The sequence below is a fragment of the Drosophila nasuta genome, chromosome X (assembly GCF_023558535.2).
Source record: "Drosophila nasuta strain 15112-1781.00 chromosome X, ASM2355853v1, whole genome shotgun sequence".
NCBI lineage: Eukaryota > Metazoa > Arthropoda > Insecta > Diptera > Drosophilidae > Drosophila > Drosophila nasuta.
The window spans coordinates 4,597,009-4,620,620 of record NC_083459.1 but is presented as its reverse complement, the minus strand read 5'-3'; the positions used below and the strand labels follow the sequence as shown (position 1 = coordinate 4,620,620).

At 36.0% G+C, this 23,612-nt stretch overlaps 1 protein-coding gene and 2 long non-coding RNA genes across 7 annotated transcripts; 2 read left to right on the top strand and 1 right to left on the bottom strand.

Moving 5' to 3' along the window:
* Window positions 1-894: 894 nt before the first annotated feature.
* On the bottom strand, window positions 895-23,290 carry LOC132796149 (proton-coupled zinc antiporter SLC30A2). The gene is made up of 8 exons (XM_060807213.1): window positions 23,121-23,290; window positions 21,793-21,938; window positions 16,769-16,879; window positions 15,987-16,107; window positions 9,529-9,708; window positions 3,780-4,317; window positions 1,615-1,762; window positions 895-1,249 (listed from the first exon to the last, which is right to left on the bottom strand). Exons 1-8 carry the CDS (start codon window positions 23,150-23,152, stop codon window positions 1,104-1,106), a joined length of 1,422 nt encoding a protein of 473 aa, XP_060663196.1. The 5' UTR covers window positions 23,153-23,290; the 3' UTR covers window positions 895-1,103.
* Window positions 15,596-16,725, top strand: LOC132796150 (uncharacterized). Of its 5 annotated transcripts, none has more exons than XR_009633511.1 (4): window positions 15,596-15,668; window positions 15,908-16,052; window positions 16,151-16,330; window positions 16,533-16,725. It is a non-coding gene; the product is annotated as an uncharacterized LOC132796150 (long non-coding RNA). The 5 variants fall into 5 exon arrangements; XR_009633508.1 differs by lacking the exon at window positions 15,596-15,668 and adding an exon at window positions 15,731-15,794 and having other exon boundaries at window positions 15,903-16,052; XR_009633510.1 differs by lacking the exon at window positions 15,596-15,668 and adding an exon at window positions 15,758-15,794.
* Window positions 22,454-23,214, top strand: LOC132796151 (uncharacterized). Its single transcript, XR_009633513.1, has 2 exons — window positions 22,454-22,695; window positions 23,083-23,214. It is a non-coding gene; the product is annotated as an uncharacterized LOC132796151 (long non-coding RNA).
* Window positions 23,291-23,612: the final 322 nt, after the last annotated feature.

Genomic DNA, 23,612 nt, shown 5'->3' with positions numbered 1-23,612 from the left:
AAACTGAGCTCTGTGTCAAAACGGAGTAAAATGCATTTCTGGCATGAAATGTGTATCAATTGTAGACTATAGGTGTCAAGTAACCGCTTTTGCAAAATGTCGCAATAAGAGCTAAAAATGCAATACAATCCGGCTCTCTCCTAGGCTCTCAATTTAGCACATGAATTTCTGCGCCTGCGCTGGCAATTGGCATCCCTGAAATAATACCGCTGCAGTCCGAAAACTAAATGATGATTGCTGCAGTTCTTGGAGAGGCTGTAGGCAGAACTATACGAAGATGCCTCCAAGCTGCAAACTTTGTGGCTAAGATTTAAGACAATTGCGGTAGATAGATAAAGTAATGTTATCTGAAGTTTTGCATCTACTACAATTTTCGTCACATTTACGTCAAATGTGCCCCTTAGAGGAGCGTTGGTCATTAATTTTGAGATAATTAGAATCACCAGCAGTGCGATGTCTCTGTCAGCTTCGATGTCCACATTGACATCTGTCGCTTACGCAATGGCCGTCTGTCAAATTATGCATAAGCGTTTTGGGCACAACGCCCAGGTGATTCAGAGTTGTCTGTCATTCTGGCAACAAGCTGCTGCTGGGGGAAGCTTACTGCAGCTTGCGGCTTTAGTTCATAAATTGGCATTAGTGCCCGGGGATTCTTTCCCACCATTGCTGGCTGCTCTTCGTATGGACCATGAGGCAATGGATCGGCTCACTAGCTGATGCAATTTTTATGGAACGTCAGCGGCAGCTTAATAGCTTTTATGCGTTTTTGCGTATCGTCGAATCGATATTGCAAACACAATATGCACGCTGCACTGTGAAGAATGTCTATTAGAATTGGTTGCTTAACTATTAAAATGAAGATAAGAACTTAAATAAGAATCTTTTTCTGTTTAAAGGTTTTATTTATAACTTATCCCAGAACCAATATGTTGGAAAATAGTTTATATCATGTTCCATACAAAGTTTAGATTTAAGTTTAGGATTTCAACCTCACCAAAATTTAATGATAAGCCGGCGCAGTATTTATTAGTCATATAGGACTGGAGCTTAACTAATACACTTACAATTTGTAAGTCTAAGAAATATTGGAATTTTTAAATCGTCTAGTTTTCTGGCACCGTACATTGGTTGCAGTTTTCCATTTGAGCGGTATAGTCCTCGATCTGAATAGTTGTCTCAAAAAAGTTGTACCTCAAATGAACCGCCGAAGTAGCTGCGTCTAAAATTTGTTTTGAATCCGCATTGGTTGCTGTAGGGGTAAAGGAAAAGGAAAGTAAAAAGAGCAAGACAACAAAACTGATTAGCAAAATGAACGCTGATAACTTTGATGAGAGTCGCATCCAAATTGGTTGCGCTTAAAAAGTCATTTAAAAAATAATTAAGCTAATTGTGTACGTGGACATGAAGTGATGCCCCAAACCCAATGGACAACGCTGCCACCACCACATCCAAAAGCAACACAACGACGTGACCATCAGCATAACAACACACCAGGACCGAATCCATTGAAATAATTACGGAGCACAAACACAGAAACAGGCAGACAGACAGAACACATGTGGAACCCCCTCTTGCGCCAGTAGGTTGTTTGGTTGATTCCCCGAGGTTACTCACCAATGGCCAAATGTACAGATAGCGCCACTTTATTAATGCTCAGCGCCCAGATGCGCAAATTGTGAACACGCTCGACACCGTTAATACGCTGGAATATCTGCAAAACTTCGGCATAATGCATATAGTTTGGAGTGCCCTCCATCAGCACCTGAAAATTTCGTAATGAATTGTAATCAAGTATTAAATTTTAAATTTATTATCCACATAAAATTGAGTAAAAACATCATCCATAACAAAATTTTCGTGTGACAGGGTTCAGAAAGAGATAATAATTCTTCTTGTACATAAATATATTACATGTTATCAAGGGCACCACAGAAATTACTAGTGATTTAGGTAATCACCAAGTGCCCAACCAAGCTTTAAAAATGTCGCCATATCAAAAGATTCGGAGCTTTTATCCTAGAAGTTAACCTTTCTTTTGTTTTAAGACGAGATTCTATAAATACATTTTAAAAAATAGTAAAATATACCGAAGGCTATGTTAAGACTATCGATATAAAACTGTATTTTAAATATACGGTAGAATACAAAAGCCAAAGCAATTAAGACCCTAAGATATAACAAAAGCATTTGAAGCTCTATCTCTTAGTCTCTGAAACCTAATGCTTCACACGGACAGTCTGACATTGCTATAACGTCTCACCTGTTGACAAGAATAAACAAGTCATAAATACAATAAAAATCAATTTGAAATTTAAGAAAAGTGATACCCTGTAACTATTTGTGTATATGGTAAATTTCATAGTACTGCAAGAAAGAAAGCAACCTTAATAATCTATGAATTAAGTTAAGAATAAGAATACAAATAAATTACGAATTAAAAATTTAAAACAAGTAAGAAAGCTACAGTCGAGTGTACTCGACTGTGAGATACCCGCTACCCATTTTGAATAAAAGCAATATATTTTGCGGTATTATTCTCCAAATATACCAAATATACTGCAAAAATACTAAAAATATACCGAATGGTATATGTGGTATATCGATAAAGTACCGCATTCAAAATATACCATAGACGGCTCAATATACCAGATTGTCAGCCAAAGTAACTAAGACCCCTTGAAAGTAGGCGTTTTTGCCCATACAAAAGTATTTCTTTAATAACTTCGACAATTTTTATCTGATCGCAACCAATCAGGAATCATAACTACTATAGTTATTATTATATATACCAAAATTCGCAACTCTAGCTTTAAAATTACGCTTGTTATTCGATTTTTTTGATTTGCGGGGCCGGAAGTGGGCGTGGCGAAAATTTTAAACAAACTTGATCTGCGTTCAAACATAACAAATGCTGTCGAAAAAAAATTATAGCTCTATCTCTTGTAGTCTCTGAGATCTAGGTGTTCATACGGACAGACGGACGGACACACAGACGGACAGACACACAGACGGACAGACGGACATGGCTAGATCGTCTAGGCTGTTGACGCCAAGAATATATATACTTTATAGGGTCGGAGATGCCTCCTTCTACCTGTTACATACATTTCCTGCCGGCACAAAGTTATAATACCCTTCTACCCTATGGGTAGCGGGTATAAAAATACATATATGTACTTTATAGGTTACGAGAAGACTCGTTCTGACTGATACATACATTTCCTGCAGGCACAAAGGTGTAATACCATTGTACCCTATGGGTAGCGGTATTGACCCTGTGCGGACACCTAAGCAGGGTTTCTCTTAAATTATTAAACCATTGTTTGAATCACTACATGACTGCCTAAAAAGATAGCACTTCTTGCAAGGGCGCGTACTCGAGCTAAAATAAGCAGTTGGTCAAACTAGAGATGATAATGGCGGTTATTTAACTAAACCATAAGTAAGTAATGTGCATTTCTATGTTAATGAAATCAAAGGCTAATTATATACTATAAATGACTCTTCGATACCGAACTTACATTTTGCTAGCCCTATTATACGCGTAATAATATCCATAGCCTCTCAAATTCAAGTTTTAGGCCCGAACAAATTACTCGTACGGGTACGGGATAATAACTTGGATTTGAGAGGCGATTGATATGAGCATTCTAATATGCATTTAATCAGGCTGTAGATACTAGCAAAATGTTTGTCCGACACTTTACAACGAATAATTATGTAATTTTCAAGCAATTACGTAATTTTGAATTTTAGAAACTTAATTTTAATATACTTACCAAAAGTGCATCCTTCATAATTGTGAACGTTGTGAACAGAACAATAATGGAAAAGACAAATGTACAAATCGGGTCAACGATAGCGTATTCGGGATAAAAGTAGATGACGCCGGCAGCCACAAAGACGCCAACACTTTGGATCACATCACCAATAACGTGTATCAGGGCTGCCCTCACATTCATGTTGACTGCCTCGTGACCCGCATTGCCCCCATGGTGATGGGCGCCTGGAGCTGTTTCTGCTAGGACAGCAGCAATTTCCAGATCCAGGCTAGGATCCACCAACTTAGCATTTTGATACGAGTAACTAGGCAGTCCTGCGCCAGGCAATTCCGCATCCTCTGGATCAAAGGCGACACCACCTTCGATACGCTTGGTAGGGGAGGCGGTACATGGTGTTGAGGTGGCATGCACATGAGCTGTGATCTTATTTTCTTTCATCGATTTGGATGTCTTCTTTGTGCTGTTGTGACTGTGGCTGTGACCATGCCCACCGCCCAGACTGTGGGAGTGACCATGCTGCAGCTGCACGCCCATGCTGGTAAAATGGTAAGAGAAATTGAAAACGTTATCACAAATATTTAATATACTTAAAAATGTTGCAAGCCGTCGTACCCAGGCTCCTGTGTGTGCTCCCCTTTTGTGAACCTCCCCTAATACCCTGTTGTATCCTCTACTCCTGGTATTCGGCCACGAGTCTTGAGCCGCAGAACAAAAACAACGCATACAAAAGCTTTTTTGCCATGCGGCCGACGCTTCTCAATTGTACGGAATTTTATTTCAGCATTTTAATGCACCAACAGCCGCTCAAGCAAATAAACAAACAAACACAAAGCGCACAGTGTTGCAAACCACATAACAAGGGTAAATTTAGATTATTTTAAAAGCGAGCTCAGATGGAAAGATCGGGGATCACGATGAGTGAGTGCACTGCATTTTTTTAATTGATTAAAAATCTTCAAGTTTTAATTTTTATTTCTTATATCAATCAAATTGCATATGCTCAGCTCTTTGGAATTGAACAGACATCATTTGGTCCCATTTTCTTAACAACCAAGAATTGTTGTTAATTAACTTATTTTTGTTTATAGCAGTATTACACTGTGCACTTGTTTTGTGTAACGGAAGGTGAACGAGTCGCTCAACCGCCCATGCAACCAGGTCCGGCCGGTCGACCCGATGGTGTGTGGATCCAGATGCACCCACCGCATGCAAATACAAATGTATTGTCGAAAGTGGTGACTCTCTCGCCACCCCCCTCGCTGACATCCTTGCACAGCACCACTATACAGTAAAAAGCAATGCTCGTCCCTTATTCCCTCGGTCCCCTGACAAGCTTAGCATGAACCAGGCAGTTAATAGCTTGGCACATTGACTTTGTATTCATTTTTAAATTTGCCGACGATTTATGGGTTTTCTATTTTGGGAAAAAGGGCCATGACCAAATGCCGGTCTGTTGTGGCTACCGAAAGCTCGCTGGCTGCATTTATTCGCTCCTTGTTGAAAACAATCCAACTCCAATTTGGACATCAATATATCTACTATTTGGAAAACTGGCATAAATTACGAATAGTTACAGCTAAAAAAATGTGGACGTTATCGATTGCGAATAATAAACCAAATGCGACATTAACTTAAAGATATCAGTGGCTAATTAAACATTGAGTTATTGAAATTTAAATAAACTTCTGGGAAAAAATTTAAAAATTATGATTTTTTAATTCGTAGCCAGTCCCAACTGTATTGTAATTAAGAGTTAGATGTAATTAAGAAATTTTTAATATCCAAATATTTTCAAATAGAAAATGTTTTCAAACAAATGCGCAAATATTTATTTTACATTTAATATTATAACTACATAAAGATTTATCAAGAGTCTTATCCATCGAGGTATTTCAAAATTTTTAAAACTAATGAAATCAAAATACATATAAAACTTACAATTTTCTAAAATTGCATGTGTAAGACAACAATTTTCTGCCCTGAACTTTTTTTGAATCATAATAAGTGCTAACATTTGCATTCACCCAAAAAAAAAAAATTATTATCACAATGCTTAACTACGTATACCTTTATCTGTCAGCAGAAGGATTCTAAAATGCAGAAACGTTATTAAGCGACATTTTTACTTTGTGTAATTTTTTTATATACACTACCCAGGGTAATTATAACCTTGGGAATAAAGTATGAAACTAGTATAAGCCCACCTTGTAAAGAATATATATGTACATATTATTGAACAGAAGAGACGTTATAGCCATGTTCGTTTGTTTGTATGTCCCCAGATCTCAGAGACATAACAAACATACTGTTACTATTACATGCAGAAAGTGTTTTTGATTTTTGGCCAGTTCACTTTCGTTCTCGCAGTTCGATTAAAATTAAATCAATCAAAGTCAATCATTATTTTAAAGTTATTGATTTGGGGGCGATCAGATAAAAATCTTAGAAGTTATTCAAAAAACGACTGCTGCTGTCGGACCTTAATTGCTTTGATTTACAATCTGGTATATTTTGAACCATTTTCTATAATTTTAATGTAGTATATCAATGTTCCAATTAAGATTTATTTATTTTAATTTAATATCTTTGAGAACAATACCGCACTGCTGCTGTCGGACCTTAATTGCTTTGATTGACAATCTGGTATATTTTGAACCATTTTCTATAATTTTAATGTAGTATATCAATGTTCCAATTAAGATTTATTTATTTTAATTTAATATCTTTGAGAACAATACCGCACTGTTTTGCTTTTGCAAAATTCGTTGATGAGCAGCAAACAAATTATACTGGGAATTAGTAACTGCGCCTGTACTGGTTGTCGAGATTAGCCCATTTCCCGGCAAAGAGTTTCGACTGATTTAGGAGTTTCAACTTTGAACTCAAGGCATTTGCCGTCCAAAACTTGACACGAGACGACTAAGTGCTGCGTGTGTGACCTCGAGCGAAAAAAATGCCAATGCTTTTGCTGCAAAATTTCTACCCCAATGTCTCACTTTCGTTCTTTCATTCTCTCGCTCCCCATATGCTACTCCCCATATGCTGTGCTGTGTAGTCATTTGGCGCCCCATTGTTGTTCCAACTGCGTCGTTGAAATTTGTAGCGCGCAATGAAGCATTCCCCTTGATTTTGCGGCATCTTTACTCGCCTCGTTAGAGGCCAACAAATGATTGCAGCCATGACAACGCCAACATCAGGACAGAGACCAGAGATGGCTGGACTAGCTACCTATAGCTACAGCAGAGCTGTTGAGCGGAGCCAACCAGAGCCTAGGATGGCAAGCCAACGAGCCATCGCGAAAGGCAACAAAACAAACCCAAGCTCCTCTGGTTATTTCTACTTGCGCCAACCAACATGTCCTGATTTAATTGACAGGAACATAAATATTAGCACATATCTTGGTTCGCCCGTATAGCACCTCCTCTCCCATCTAGCATCGTATGTGACTGGGAATCGAGGATGATATTGGCGAATGTCAGCCGTCTGAGTTGCTCGTTAAACTGTCACCGTATATATTTCACGATGGCAGCGCGGTGAGTGAAAAAGTATCGGGCACCTTAAATTCGTTCCTCTTAATGCCCATCTTAGCACCTAGTAGTATTATTTACTTATTTATTAGTATTATTTTGAAAAATACCCTTTATATTATTTTGGCGACATTATTCTTAAAATATGCCAAGATACTATAGAGTGCAAAATATACCAGATTGTCAGCCAAAGCAACTAAGATCCCTTTTAGGTAGGCGTTTTTGCCCATACAAAAGTTTTTCATTAATAACTTCAATCATTTTTATCTGATCGCAACCAAATTTTCAGGAATCACAAATACTATAGATGTTATTGCATATACCGCGACTCTAGCTCCAAACTTACGCTTTTTATTCAAGTTTTGCCGATTTGCGGGGGCGGCAGTGGGCCAGCCGGCACAAAGTTATAATACCCTTCTATTCTATGGAAAGCGGGTATAAAAAGGCTTGCTGAAAACACTGCGCTGCGTTGATTACGTCACCAACAATTTTTTATATTTTATTACTGCGTATAAGAAATATAAATTTGATTTCTCGACTTCATTTTGTTATTTCTAATTAATTTTATTTTTTCCATGTTTCTTTTTGCTCATTTGTTGCTTTGAACTCATTCAAAGCATCGCACAGTAGGCCAAAAAAATATAAAAATTGATTTTCAGCTATTCCAGCAAAAACCAGTTTTCTATGCTGCTCCCGACTACTGTGATTTGTAAATGTTGTTCGTACTTCACGTTTTACGTTGTTGTACCTAAACATACATAGGCAAGTCCAACAAAACTCAAGTTTGTGCCTTACCAAGGCTTTTGCTAATTGAATTTAAACTCCTCTCAATGCTACTAAGTAAATCCTTCAAACCTTCAAATGCGAAAGCAACCACAACAAAAGCAACAGTAAAACCAAAGATAACAATAGCAAGAACATCGACTTGTTCAGAACGAGCTGAAAAAGGAGACCATTTCATTTAATTATTCAACGTGCCGCGAAACACGTTGACGCAAGTAACGCTTAAAGCGTTGACTTGATTTTCCCGTTCTCTGATGACGGAAGATAGCCCAAAACGGCAACCGGACAGCACTACCATACCGCGTAGAAAAGCGTTTTTCAAATGATGCTTTTGCTGTTGTTATCGTCGACGCTGTTATTGTTGCTGCCGTTGCACGTTTTTCACAATCAATTCACGTAATCAAACAATTCAAGTGGCAAACACTGAATTCGCCAACGTCAACTGGAAAATTTGCGCTACTCCAAGCAATATGAAGGAAACGGAACAAAATGGAATGGAATAGGTTACACATCGTCACGGGCACACAGACATGCATGTATATGAGCATGTGTCAAGCATTGAAACATTTCGATTTATTCGCCAAAAACTATACTTGGACGGTCACGTGACCAAGCAGACACTAAAGGCTACTGCTATAAGGCAATTCGGGTAACTTCTACGGGTAGGGGTAGTAGGAATAAGAGATGTAGGAAGGGTAGCAAGAAATAGTATTTGAAAACTACAGTTGCAGGTGCTGCATGAGTTGCAATCAAAACAAAGAATGGAAAAAAAAATTTATAAAATCTAAAAGATCTATCTGTTGAATATCAAATACTCTTTACGAAAGCCCTTATATACATACTACATATGAATTAAACAATTTCAATATGTGTTATTTTATGTATGTACGTATGATTAGAAGTTATTACAGAAAAGTATGCGCGAAAATTACATATTCTAGTTGAATGAGTGTTCAATGTTACTAAAAATAATTTTAATTGATGTTAAGTTTATCTATAAGTTGACAAAGTAAAAGCCCAAGCCAACGGAATCACCCTCAACATAGAGCACAAGCAAAATTCTACCTTGGGACTAGCCAAGACAAACACAACAAAATCGTCGTCGCAGTGAACGTTGTAGTTGCTTTTGGTTTTGCCTTTTGTTGACGTAAAAAATTCGAAACTTGCGGAAAAAGTTGACGCTAAAATGTGGAGAAATTTGCCGCAATAAGAGGTGGATACTACCAATTTACAGGAGGAATGGTTGGTTGGATGGCTGCATATTGTCGCCCTGCCAACGGAGTTGCCACAGTTACATTGTTGACCCATTTGGTACCCAATAGTCGGCTAGTTGATTGCGCCAATTGCAATTGGACAACTGCCCAAGGGAGCTGCCAGCATCAGGCGACATTCGACATAAAATTTATTTGCAAGGTTTCCGAATCTTTTATACTTACATGACATTAACCAAAATTGCCAGGCCCGATGTGATCAGCATGATCTTGGCATTCACCTCATAGTCACCGTTGATGAGACGACCGATTGCCAGCCAAACTAGAATTCCAGTAATCACCCAGATCATAAACACGGAAGCAATGGCACCAATAACCTCTGCACGATACCAACCAAAGGACATCCTGATTAAAAAAGTAGAAGATAATTTGCTTTAGTAACAGTCCAAGAAACTGGAGAGCTTGTATACACTGCTGGTCTTAGGTTTGACGCACCAACTTTTATTTTAAATAAAATGCTATATTTATAATAATGCTTATTCTACAATAATTGTCTAAAAAACTTTTCTTATCAGAGTTCGAATCTTGTTCGAAGAATATGTGCTCATAGCTGGTTGATTTGCGAAAAAATAAGTGTACATTTGAAAATTCCAGAAATTTCTATGCCAATCAAGATAAATCGCAGCTACAGGACTGGTGATAGATATAGATAGATATAGAAGAGCACTATCTGAACAAGCAGTACACAAAATTGTTATAATTGCATCGCATTCGACTAAGTCCGCAGCTAAGATTAAGGAATTAACCGGAGTAAAGCAAGCCTTTCAGCTGTTCAGCATACAATCAGAAATGCAGAACACCTAAAGCGTCTAAAAATCAAGAACCTCCTCTGAATGCAATACGCAAAGAAAAACGGCTTCAATTCGCGAAAGAATACATGACGTGGAATGTTCAAACTGCCACTCGGCTTAATGATTGGCGTTCTGTTGTTTTTTTAATTTAGATGGCCCCGATGGTTTTCAATATTATTATCACGATTTACGAAAAGATGAGCTTATATTTAAGTCCCCACCACAGCCGAGAAGGTGGAGTAATGGAGAAGGGTGCCATCACGTTTTATGGAACAATTGACTTGATTTGTATCGATCAAAAGATGAACGGCGATGGCCGTTGTTGGCCAAAGCAACTAAAATCCTTAGTAAGTAGGCGTTTTTGCCCATACAAAATTATTTGTTTAATAACTTCGACAATTTTTACCTGATCGCAACCAAATTTTCAGGAATCATAGCTACTATAGTAATTATTGCATATACCAAAAACTCTAGCTTTAAATTACGCTTGTTATTCGTTTTTTTGATTTGCGGCAGCGGAAGTGGGCGTGACAAAAATTTGAAATAAACTTGATCTGCGTGCAAACATAACAAATGCTGTCAAAAAAATTATAGCTCAATCTCTTATAGTCTCTGAGATCTAGGTGTTCATACGGACAGACACACAGACGGACACATGGACATGGCTAGATCGTCTCGACTATTGATGCTGATCACGAATATATACGTCGTAGTTGCCTCATTCTATCTGTTACATACATTCCCTGCCGGCACAAAGTTATAATACCCTCCTACCCTATGGGTAGCGGGTATAAAAATGCCTTCAAAACTATGATAACTCTATTCTTAGAGACTGCTTTATCCAGTAACAGTGAATACTAATTTGTGGAGATTTAAATAAAAATTTGGGAGAAAAAAGTTATGAAATAAAAAAAAATTATTTAATCTAATATCCTAATAATTTGGAAATTGAATGAGCTTTTATACACAACAGGTTAAATATTACAGAACTAGGGCAAATCTCTACATTGCATTGAGATTTGAAAAACGCTTCCATTTCGGTTCTGTGGCATCTAAAACCTCCCAAAGTTTGTTTTCGGTTGGAATTTGTTTGGCTTCTGAGGTTTTACTTTAAAATGAATATGGGTAATTCCATGGCGAAATTTGTCCCATGCGAGACTTTTTACAGTGCACTGCAGTGAAAATAACATAAACTGAAACAATTTTAAAAATAAGTGAATGTTATTCTTAAAGCTCTAGATAAGCACTATATTTAGAGCTAAGATTGATTTTAGGAGCTTGATTTGTTTTCCGATAAAATATATAATTTCGTTCATTTTTTGGTTTTGCGAACGAATTGGTTAATTTTTGCAATTATGACAACAGAAAACAAAACAGAAAAAAAATTCCAAAATCATTCTTAGCTCTAATTAAAGTACTTATCTAGAGCTATAAAAATAGACTTTTCTTATTTTCAAAATTGTTTCAGTTTATGTTATTTCCAATGTAAAGAGTCTCGCACGGGACAAATTCCGTTTTGGAATTACCCATATATCCAAATTTTTACCAAAAACACACATTTTTCGATTTATAAAATATAACGGGAGTGCCAGAATTTTACATTGAAAATAATGTGAGAATATATTTGAAAATAATTAGTTTCTGAGTAGTAAAATATTTTTGTTTACCACAATACTGCGAATTCTTAAAAAATTCAAGGAGGAAATTGAGGAAATATTAAGATGCTCGTATGAATATATTCAAAATATGGGAAAAGCTTTTTTAATTTGATTGTCTCGGATTTCTACTTAATGCAGGGAGTGCCCGATTTTGGGTTGGGTTCTTAGTTTAGTTGTTCCTTAATGTAATGAGCACTTTGCATGTGCGGACATTTTTTGTGGGTTCACAGTCAACACCTGAAGAATGACGACGGCGCTTGTTCAATTAAAACACCATCCAACAGAGGACACCACTCTCGTTATAAAATTGAAATAGTGGCAATGCCAACTATTTTGCCTCCCCACCTGGCGGCTGCTAGTTAGCTGTTAGCCAAGCCGCCACACTGCCTTCTAACTAATTAGACACCGGCAGTACCTACCTACAACGCAAAATGCGAGAAACGAAGGCCTCGCCATAACAATACAATTTAATTTCCAGCAAACATTCGTTTTGCCCCTTTTATTATATTATATTATATTATAATTTATATGTATGTATGTACAATATGCCTATGTAGTCGCATGTACGAGTATAGATTCCCTTGCAACTTGAAAGTGCAGCCATTTGCTTAATGACCGCCTACCGGTCCCCTTGGTTCAGTTTCTGTCACTGCAAAGAAACCAAAGGCACAACGTGGCGACTGCTGTTGAGAGCCTCGCCAGCGACGTTGCCACCTCATACAGGCAGTCGTGTCATGGCACATTGGGCTGCATTCTAAATAAAAATAACAATAATTATACTGTAATTTAGCATTAATTAATATTTCCTAATTGTCTGAATACACATGTAGTTTAATTTCCCGCCATCGTTTAATAGTAGTCCACAGTTATTCGATTCAATTGATTTCATTATTTGTTACCATTAATTCCCTGTTGGTCCCGACTACTTCGATAGCATTTATATACCAGTGTGCAGTGTGCAGTGTGCAGTGTGCAATGTGCAGTGCTCCGTTTGTGTTCTGAATTTGCCTTTGCAATTGTGCAAATGTGTTTTGTTTTGATAAATTAGGCTTGTCAACTCAGCAATAGAGAAGGGAATAGAACCAGAATGGGTGCAGGAGCTGTAGCATTTGCAAGTAGTAGCTGCGAGACTAAGGAGCGCACTGCAAGGGTGGAAGAGTAGGGCGAGTCCAACAATAAACTGAGCCTCAAAACCAGACGTTTCACATGCTCCAAAAGCAATGGCAATGGCAACTGCAACTGCAACAGCAACGAGTATACTAAAAAAGAAGATGCAGAAACTCTGAGAGGCAGCACCAGAAAATTTACAAAATTACCATGCAACACGCTTGAAATTGCAAAAGTTTTTCATTATTCACTTTGTGGCTGTAGTCGAGTCGCAGAGTGAGATTTTTGCATGAATGAGCAGAACGTGCCATGCGGACCCAGTTGAGGACGAGAACGAGAATACAAACAAAATGGTTGGAAAAAACCCACAACGATGGGTCGGTCGCCTTAGAATTTTTCTTCATGTAAAGCCACTAACGAAACGCAGCTTCCAAAAACCAATTGAAAAATGTGCAACGGTCAAATGCGAGTAGTATGCGCTGCAGTAGGAATAGAAGTAAAGAATAAGAACAGCAGAAAGAAATAATTTGGTAAAAAGGCTTTTCGTCTAATTAGCCGGAGACGAAGTCAGACAAAATCAAAGTTATAATACTATTCAACCTTATAAGTAGCGGGTATAAATATGTATATACATATGAGTATATTCGTAATTAAAAGGTTACTCATTCTGTAAATATTAGTGAATTATTATTTTCATAAAAAACTAATTTTAATTTTTCATAATTCGATCTTTTAATTGCATCTAATGAACTTATTAAAATATTAATTTGAAATTTTTACGCTGAAGCAAACTTATTTACACAATGCATGTGCAATCGGTGTATCTGTAAACACAACAGCACTGTCGCACTTATTCTGCCACTTTGTTTTTATTTTGTTGTTTTAGTCTCCTACCGAAAACAAATAAAAGCATTAACCCATTCAAAATTAAATTAAGGTATAAGCTCCTGCTCAACAATTTTGTATTTAAAGCGCTATCGACATTCATTGTGCGGACACGCTTGCAATTCCAATATCGATATCATCCAGACAGCCCAGACAAAAATCTTAAGAATCGTCACCGGTAGTCTCGTCGGCAAAAGCTGGTAACCTAGTAATCAGGACAATGAGTGCGAGTGAAAGGAGCTCAAACTACTACGAGACGACAATGAATTTGTGCGTTAGACCATGCAATAATAATTTTTACATATTTAGATGCTAATATTTAATGTCTCCTTGACATTTTTTAAAAATGTAAATTGTTTATGAACATAACTTAAAAATATATGTTACAATTCTCTACTTTCTAATTCTATCCGTATCTAAGGGTTAATTTATCAAAAAATTCGTCCACAGGCAACCTCCAACGTCGAAAAACGAACACGCAATTTTGCCGACGAGACTACCTTATATAATACCAGGATACAATTATACAAGGTAGTCTCGTCGGAAAAAGCATCCGTCAGTACGCATTCGTATTTCGACGCAAGAGGTTGTCTGCGGACGAATTTTTTTTCTGCAATTAACCCTTGTGCAAATTACATTTTGCAATGTATGCCGCAGATACGGGTAGAATTAAAACATTTCGAGAATTAGAGAATTCTCATATATATTGTTAATATTATTCATAAACAACTTACATTTTAGAAATATGTCAAAAAAGACATTAATATTAGCTTCAAATTATGTAAATATTAATATCATCGTCGGACAGCTTTTTCCGACGAGACTACCTTGTATAATTGTATCATGATTGTATCAAGAATTGTATCATGGTCACCGGCTCACCGTGGTATATTCGACACGAAACAGAGAAAAATCTGTGTTCGCAAACCTCACTAGACTGTGAAGCCATTCTTAACTTCGACGCAACGATAAGAGAAAAAGTAATGAAAGAAATGCTCAAATTTGAGCATTGCATTTGTGAATGCAAAAGGAAATAAAAAGCAAATTTCTTAAAAGAACACGAAGTTGATTATTGCGACATTTAATACTATTACTGTTCTGAGATCGCGAGTGCGCATCTACATACTTACATACACATGTACATATGAACATTTTGTGACAATCACACCCCGGTTCTCTTTGTCCTTCTCTTTAATATTTTAGTGGGCTTTTTTAAACTTTGAGTGATGCTACAGAAAACAACAAAATTCTGAAAGCAAAAAGCAATTCGAATATTTCGTTGATGGCATTGATATGCGATAGATATTGATATTCGCGATAGTCGGTTGCCAGCGTCCGCTGATCGTTTCTATCACACGATGCACTCACATATAATATTAGAGAAGTTGTTTATCTGAATTTTCAATGTAAACAAACCTCAAAAACAAATGTTTTGCTAAGGAAAGAAGAAAAGGGATCGAGGGCAAGAGCTAGGTCTAGGTACTCCCATTTAGCCTGAAGTTTGTATAGTCATTCTCCAATTGCGACAAAGAACTTCATGTAGATTCATACATAAGTTCATATGTCCGCTTAATAGAAGTGTCCGCTATGGAAAGATTCAATTTATATTTACACAAGAAAGCTACAGTCGAGCCTGCTACCCGTTCTCATTAAAGGTAAAACATTGTGATATTTAAAAAAATACCAAATTCATATAAGGACAAATATAAAAATATACTCAAAAGGTACAAAATATAAAAAAAATGTCAACCATAGTAAATTAAAACCCAACAGCAGTAGCCGTTTTCTTCCATATTACATTTTTTTTATAACTTCTAAAATTTGTATCTAACTAACCAAATTTTCAGGAATCATAAAGACTAAGGTTGTGATTATACTGTAGTTTGAGGTTTACGCATACTTGATTTGCGGGTGCAAATGCAATTTAAAAAAAAATTTGTAAATTGGTAAATTGGTAAATGCAAAGCAACGGACCAAACATATAACATAAGTAATTTTAAAACTAGGGTCTCGATTTTGTTCATAAAATTACAATTATAGTACTTATAATTCCTGAAAATTTGATTACTATTAAATAACAAACGTCGAAATTTATAAGAATAGAGAACTTAAAGTGTCGTCACAAGCTAAATGAATATTTGTTGACAAAATGTTCCCTACATTATTGATTTTTTTCACTTACCGTTGCGTAGATGGACGTCCGGCTATCCAGATGGCAAACAGTGAGATCATAAAACTAGCAAAATCGGTGAGCAAGTGTGCGGCATCTGTTGCAATAGCTAAGCTGTTCGATAAGACGCCTCCTGCCACATGAACAGATAAATATACAACAAAATTAAGCTGCAGATCCAAAAACGAGATTCACCAACAGCAGTCGCCTGGCTACCAAAACACCAAAGAGGAGGAGCTTTTCATTTTAGCAAGCGTATCGACAATTCCTTCAATTTCAATTTGAACAAATCGTAAAATGCAGAATGTAAACCGAATGAGTATGGCATGGAATGTGCTTTAGATGGCACATTGTAGGTAATGGCAATGCGATTAACATCTATAGCGCGTGAAGGCAATAACAACACTGGCACAGTGCTGGAGCTTAAATATTAAATCAAACAAAAAAAACTGTTAGCCCATCTGATGACCATATTGTTGCACTTCCTGTGCTCGGTTCTTAATCGTCTCGACATCTTCCCTTCTTACGGTTTGATTGATTGACTTTTCCTTTTCTTAGCCCTTAGGTGAATCAAATCAGTTTGGAAATTTAAAATCATTTAAAAATGGGAAATATAATATAAACAAACATGAGTATAAGAGTCAGAGATGCTTGACTTCAATATACCTGGCACCCATTGCAACTATGTATTCTTTTGTTTTTTTAAATTGTTCATCCAATGTTCATTCATTATTAAATACTTAAAACTTCCCTTTTTTAATGAGTTCTGGACTAGGCCAGGATATTAGACTCACCTACAATTTCCGCAATCATGAAAACCAAACACAATATACTAGCAATAATAAGCTTACGACGCGCCTTTAAGTCCACACCCTCACTACGTGCCCGATGACAATGGTCCCGAACTGAAAGTAAAAGTTGAATTATTATTATTATACTTTTATTATAAACAATTGTAGTAAATTCAATACAAAATTAACAAGTGTGCAATTAAAGTTCCAACTAAATTACGACCTATTTTTTTGGGTATATATCTTTTTGTACCCACTACCCCCATACTTAAACTTTGTGCTTGAAGGAAATGTATGTAACAGGTAGAAGGAGGCATCTCCGACCCCATAAAATATAAAAAGTATATATGGTATATTGTTTCTGGTATATGGTGTACTCTATATTATATTTTGAATTTAGTACTATATCGATATGCCAAACACAGCCTCCGATATCGTTTTGGAATTATTACCAACTAATAGTTGGTATATTTTTAGATTAGGGTCTAGCTCACTCGGCTTTACGTTTCTTACTTTTCCATGTCCATATTAAAAAGGTTAAACAGCAAACAGGAAAGTTGTAGTGTTTCCAAAATCCTCAGTAGTTCATGGCTACTGGGGACATCCATTTTTTACTGTTCTCATTAATATGGACAGGGAAAAATGGAGTATGCAAAACCAAACCACTGGAACATTACCTACTCCTTGATCTCGACCAATTGCCCCCAATCTCTTTGTTTGTGTTTTTATTGCTTCACTTCTTCGCAGCATCCTTGCCCAAGTGTTATGCCGATTACATATTTCCGAAACAGGCATTTAATTTTATTAAACATGGTACGTGAATTATGACCATCAACTCTGTTTGCATTGGTTGTCATGCTTGGGAAGACCATCTCATACACGACTTTGTAAGGGCTCAAACTGGACTGGAGCTGGGGATGCATGATTTGGAGTCAGCGAAAACATTTCCACGGGTTTTCTCTGGTCGAGTCTGGTCAGGTCGCGTGGGGTCGGCCAGGAGCAGTCTATTAAATTCTTTATTGCATTTGTCGCAGCAGTATATCATGCTTTGTCATTTCCGTTGCGTTTTCTTTGCACTCTTTTCCTTTGCTCTCTTCCTACTTGTCCCTTACCAAGTTCATTTTGTGCCCGTTTCTTTTATTCCCTGGAAACAGAGTTCAGGGAAGTAAGGATTTGTAGCTGCACGAATCACACATTTCATAGTACAAATACAGAATGTGCATATGCTTGGCTAGTAGCTCGACGTTGCGCGGTTTCTTCATTTGAATTCAGCCTCACTCTTACGTCGACTTTGCCATCCTGCTCGAACCAAAAAAACCCAACGAATCTGCGCCTTATACTCCAACACAATGTCAGCAGCGAAATTAAATTCCAATGCATATCCCAAGTTTACAGGTACGGATTCCCAATGGCCTCAGCGTATTTCGTACACACACACACACACGCACACACACACACACCAGCTAGTTGCCTCTTGGTTCAGGGTGAGTCTACCTGGACGCCCTCATTTCCATCGTTAACGTTACCACTGCAGCTGATGCATAAAAATCACCATACTTGCAATTTAAATAACACCAATTCATCTGCATCTTTAATTGGTCGCCTTGGTCGTTCTGTTTGCTTGCGTCTGTGTGTACAAGTTTGTCACAACACTCGAAAGGCGTTTCCCTGTTTGCCCACTACAACTTGACATTTATTCATTGAAGGCCCCATTCTTCCTCGAATGCCTGACACATACATATGTACTCACCCTGAAATATTTAAGATCAGTTTCATACATACACAGTACTAATTATATAAAAACAAATGTATAAAATCAACGGAGTTATGCACATAGTTGAAATTAAATCTTTTTCTTAAGAATAATAAATAAGACCAAGTTATACAAATAAATATACATACATATACATATACATATACATATACATATACATATACATATACATATACATATACATATACATATACATATACATATACATATACATATGCATATACATATACATATACATATACATATACATATACATATACATATACATATACATATACATATACATATACATATACATATACATATACATATACATATACATATACATATACATATACATATACATATACATATACATATACATATACATATACATATACATATACATATACATATACATATACATATACATATACATATACATATACATATACATATACATATACATATACATATACATATACATATACATATACATATACATATACATATACATATACATATACATATACATATACATATACATATAAACGTAACAGAACGTAAAATACTGTTTAACTGCTGAGGTAGATGGAATATTGAATATTAGCCAACAGTCGACAACGAGCTCCGGCTAGACCTGATGTAATGTCGTTAAGTTCGTTCGTCTGTCAATAACTCCAACAAGGAAAGAGGAACTGGCACTTATTTTTCAAGCTTCACTCACGGAAAAGGAAATTAAAACAGAGCAGCTGGATGACTTTGAAGGTGAATATTCTGTACATAGTTTGTAGTCCATTTTTCCCAATTTTCGTTGTAGAGAAATAAGCGGAACATTTATTACACTGCGTTGTCATACCTAAATAATGAGTCTATTCCCGCAATTTATAGCATATGACAATAGTACAAGCATAAATTGTGATTACGCCCAGGCTACACATCTGCTGGTGGCAATCCTCATGCCTCGTGTCTTCTACTAGTTACCACAAAATTGTGACCAAGCTTCGGAATCATTAACTGATTGATGACAAAGTGTACACCGAATACAAAAAGTCTTCTCGTTGTAGGAAAATTGTAGGTACGGTAGAAGCGACCAGCAGTGTGAATTTTTTTCCAGACAAGGTGAATTTGTCACCATCATTGTCGTGGCCTCGTTTGACGATAAACACGGCCGTCACTCATTTCAATTTCCATGTCGTCTGTCAATTAGCGTGCATTACCGGGTAATAACACACAAATTGCGAATAATTTTCGATTTTCAAACTGAACACATACAAATATTTCTTGAAGTTTAGTTATGATGCTTAACGTTCTAACGCATTTGTCGAATATATAATAAAAACTGTTATCTCTATTTTCGTAATTTTAAAAACCCAGGCATAATTTATATTACTCGTACCTTATAAAAACGTTGCCGTGTCCTAACTGCTTAGCTTTGTTTTAAATTGTGAAAATTAGTTGTTATATATTTTTGTAAATTCATCGCTATTGAGCAAATTCTTGACGCTGAATTGCCAAAAATGTAAAGGTGCGAACATCTTGTCTGTTGTTTAGCAAGCGCCAGTCAAACTGCTTGCTAGAAAGTTGTAGTTAGAGATTAAATATTTTACAATCAAGAACTTTCGTCTTAAAAATTGTTTTAAAGGACAAATTCTTCTCGTGACTCAGATGGTCGAAATATCGCGAACTATTCTCAATTGCAGTCTAAGAGTTGATAAATATTTCGTAAGCAAGGTGATCAACATAAAACTAAATTAATAACTGAATGAGTGCGCTAATTAAATCAAAAATTGGTAAAATAATAAATATATAATTAGTTAAAAATGAAAACAAGACATAAAGCTATGATTTTCATGTTTTTCACGAACTTTTGAGACCAAAATTCTTAGTGCTAAGACCAAGATCATGATTTTAGAACATTTTTCCCGGGCATTGCTTTACTTAAATATATTTATTATATAAAACGAGCCATGTATGTAAATATTTTTATTTTTATCAAACTATAACCTGCTATATTTTTTATTACGTCAGTTACAAATTTTTTAAACGTCTTACATCAATTATATTCAATTTAATGACTTGGATAAATACTTGCATTTTATTAATAATTATTATTTTATATTCTTAGAAGCCAGCTGCTTTCCATCAGTTTAACTTTCTGCCTGCTCGTAATGTATGCAATATAAAGTAAATATATTCTTGATCAGCGTCAACTGTCGAGACGAGATATCCATGTATGAAACACTGGATCTCAAAGACTATATGGAGCTACAATATTCAGTTTTCAGCAACACTTGTAATCCAGTTTGTTTTAGATTTTTTCCACACTTCCGCCCTCAAAAATCGAATTGTTCAATTACCGTGATCTCCAGTGTTTCATATGGAAATACACGACTGGCAGTCGGGGATGTCTTTATCGTCTCGGCCAAATATAGTTTGCGTTTAAATTAGTAGAGGGTATTTCATAGTCTAACACACTCGATTGTAACTTTCCTACTTGTTTTTTTTTTATTTAGACTGTCCCATATTTTTAAAACTTCAAAAACAGTAAATTTTATTCCATTTAATCCATTTAAAGAAGTAACTTTGAATGGTTTACAATTATTATCTTACCATGGACGCGGATGTTGAACGTGATTTTAGTCAAATTATCATAGTACGAATTTAAATAAATAAATGCAATATTGAACATACGTTGCAATTGAACAAATTATCCTAAGCTCTTACAGATGACTTGGTATATTTAAACCATTTAGTATCTAGCATGTTTTTTCTGCAGATCTAGCTTACTTGCATGCCTGAAATCTAGCAACATTGAGACTCACTCACATATTCGAGTCGATGTTCATAATCATATACAATAAAAGCAAAGAGCAAATCTAAACAATAACTACTATTGTGAAAAGGGAAGTGCCAGAGCTCGACTATGTATTAACACGAACACCAGGTTGAATATGTATAGTGTGTTTAACCGTTTGATATAGCTTATGAATTTGGCGCACAAATTCAATTGATTAAAAATGAAAACGGTAAAAAAAAAACGGATGCAGAAAGAATTATGAAAAACATTTACCGTTCACGTTGTGCGTTGTTGAATCAGTGAATGAAAGAATTTTGGCAAAGAATTTTACATAAATATGTATGTACGTATGTTTATGATCGTTACAGCATACATATTTGTATGTACATATACTTACTGACTCTAAGGTGTACTTATATACTTACATACATAGTTCACATACCCTATATTATAGAACATTATGAAGAGTCTTACCTTCAACTTCAATGTTATTTGAACGACCATGCAAACAGAAAATCTGTGAGGGTACTGTAAGTGGCGTGTTGTTGTTCTCGCCACTGCAGCCCCGGTCTGTTGTCTGTAGAAGCGGCGTTGGCGTAGTCCCGTAATTGTTGCATCTTCTGCAATAAATGTACGTGTACATGCATACATATGTATGAAAGTTGTGATCAATTCACGTAAAGTGTCGTTTATGCTTCAAAGCTTTAATTGTTTGATTTTTTTAACGAATGCCAGATGGATACGTTAAATCAGTACCAAGCTCAAAAGAGAATTAACTGCTTGTGTATGTATGTATATGTATGTATGTAAAAGCATATACCACTCAAAGCATTTACTGCACATGTGTTCGCCTTCTCTCACTTTCATATGTATATAAATGTATACATATGTATGTATTTAGGCATGTATGTATGTACATATGTAGGTACGACTATGTTCCAGTAAAAACGGAAATACTTTGAGACGAACAAAGTGTATGAAGAGTTTTTTGATAGGTGCTAAAAAAAAACTGCAAAAATTCAATTTGAAGTTTTGTTACTTAACCAAAACTACGGCGACTACTTAATGGCACGCCAAGAAGCGTCCTCGCATCAACAGTTTGAGAACAGAGCCGTTGCAAGTTTACACTATATGTACGTATTTAGTACATACTACGTACTTACTTTATGTGAGTCAGATGTGCGTGTGTGCATGTGCATGTGAATGAACGTAAGTGTGTGTAAGATGTTTGGTTCTTCATCCCGTACGCTTTGGTAATGTGGGAAGAAGGAAAGTGGCTGAGGTGGCATAATTTTTTACCACGAAAAGTGCAAATGACGCTAAACTACTTGCTCTGCAAGTTTGCAAAAGTAATTTCAACAAAAAAGGGAGAAAATGGTAAAAAAAAAAAATTAACGAAAATATGTACATACATACTACATACATACATATCTACATGTTACAACTACTTAACTTTAAATTCATTTTACACACGCGCCAATTGTTAGGACTCACAGAGTTGGCTACTTTCACGCCTATTAAATATAAATTAGCAGATCATTTGGCCACTGGACTTATTTTGCATTTTTATGCTAATTTATTGCAATCTATGCACAGAGCACCATGCACATGTATACACTGTAATAAATTAACATGTATACGTATATGTATGTATATATATATATATATATATATATATATATATATATATATATATATATATATATATATATATATATATATGTATATAAATGTATTTTTGTAATTGAAATGTTCTCCTAACAGCCTCGATTCATGCTGTTGCCTGTTTTTATCTCACTTACGTCGCAATTGGAGTATCTTCGTTTCTCGACATTTTGAACTGAAATCCAAATGAATGATGAACACAAAACGATGTACACACAAAATTGAATGACACCTTCACAAGAAAACGTTCAAAAGTGAACTGGAATTGTTTCTTATAAATGATCCCTGTCAAGAGGGGAAGCTGCGAGTCACAGTTGTCAAATTAGCGTCGGCGATAAAATCAAAGCAAACAACAGATAAACGACTGATAAAACTTACAGTCAAACAAACAGTACAACTAAACTCCTAAAGTATGCATGTGTGTACATACATGTACATTTATGTATGTATATTGTAAACAGGGACGTGTGCAAGCACGTTTCACATACAGCAACTAAGAACTTAGACTATTATATACATATATATGTTTGTGTGTATATATGTACATACATATATGTATGTATATATGTATGCACACGTATACGTTCGTGAACGGTATAATACATGCATATGTACATAGATATGTATGT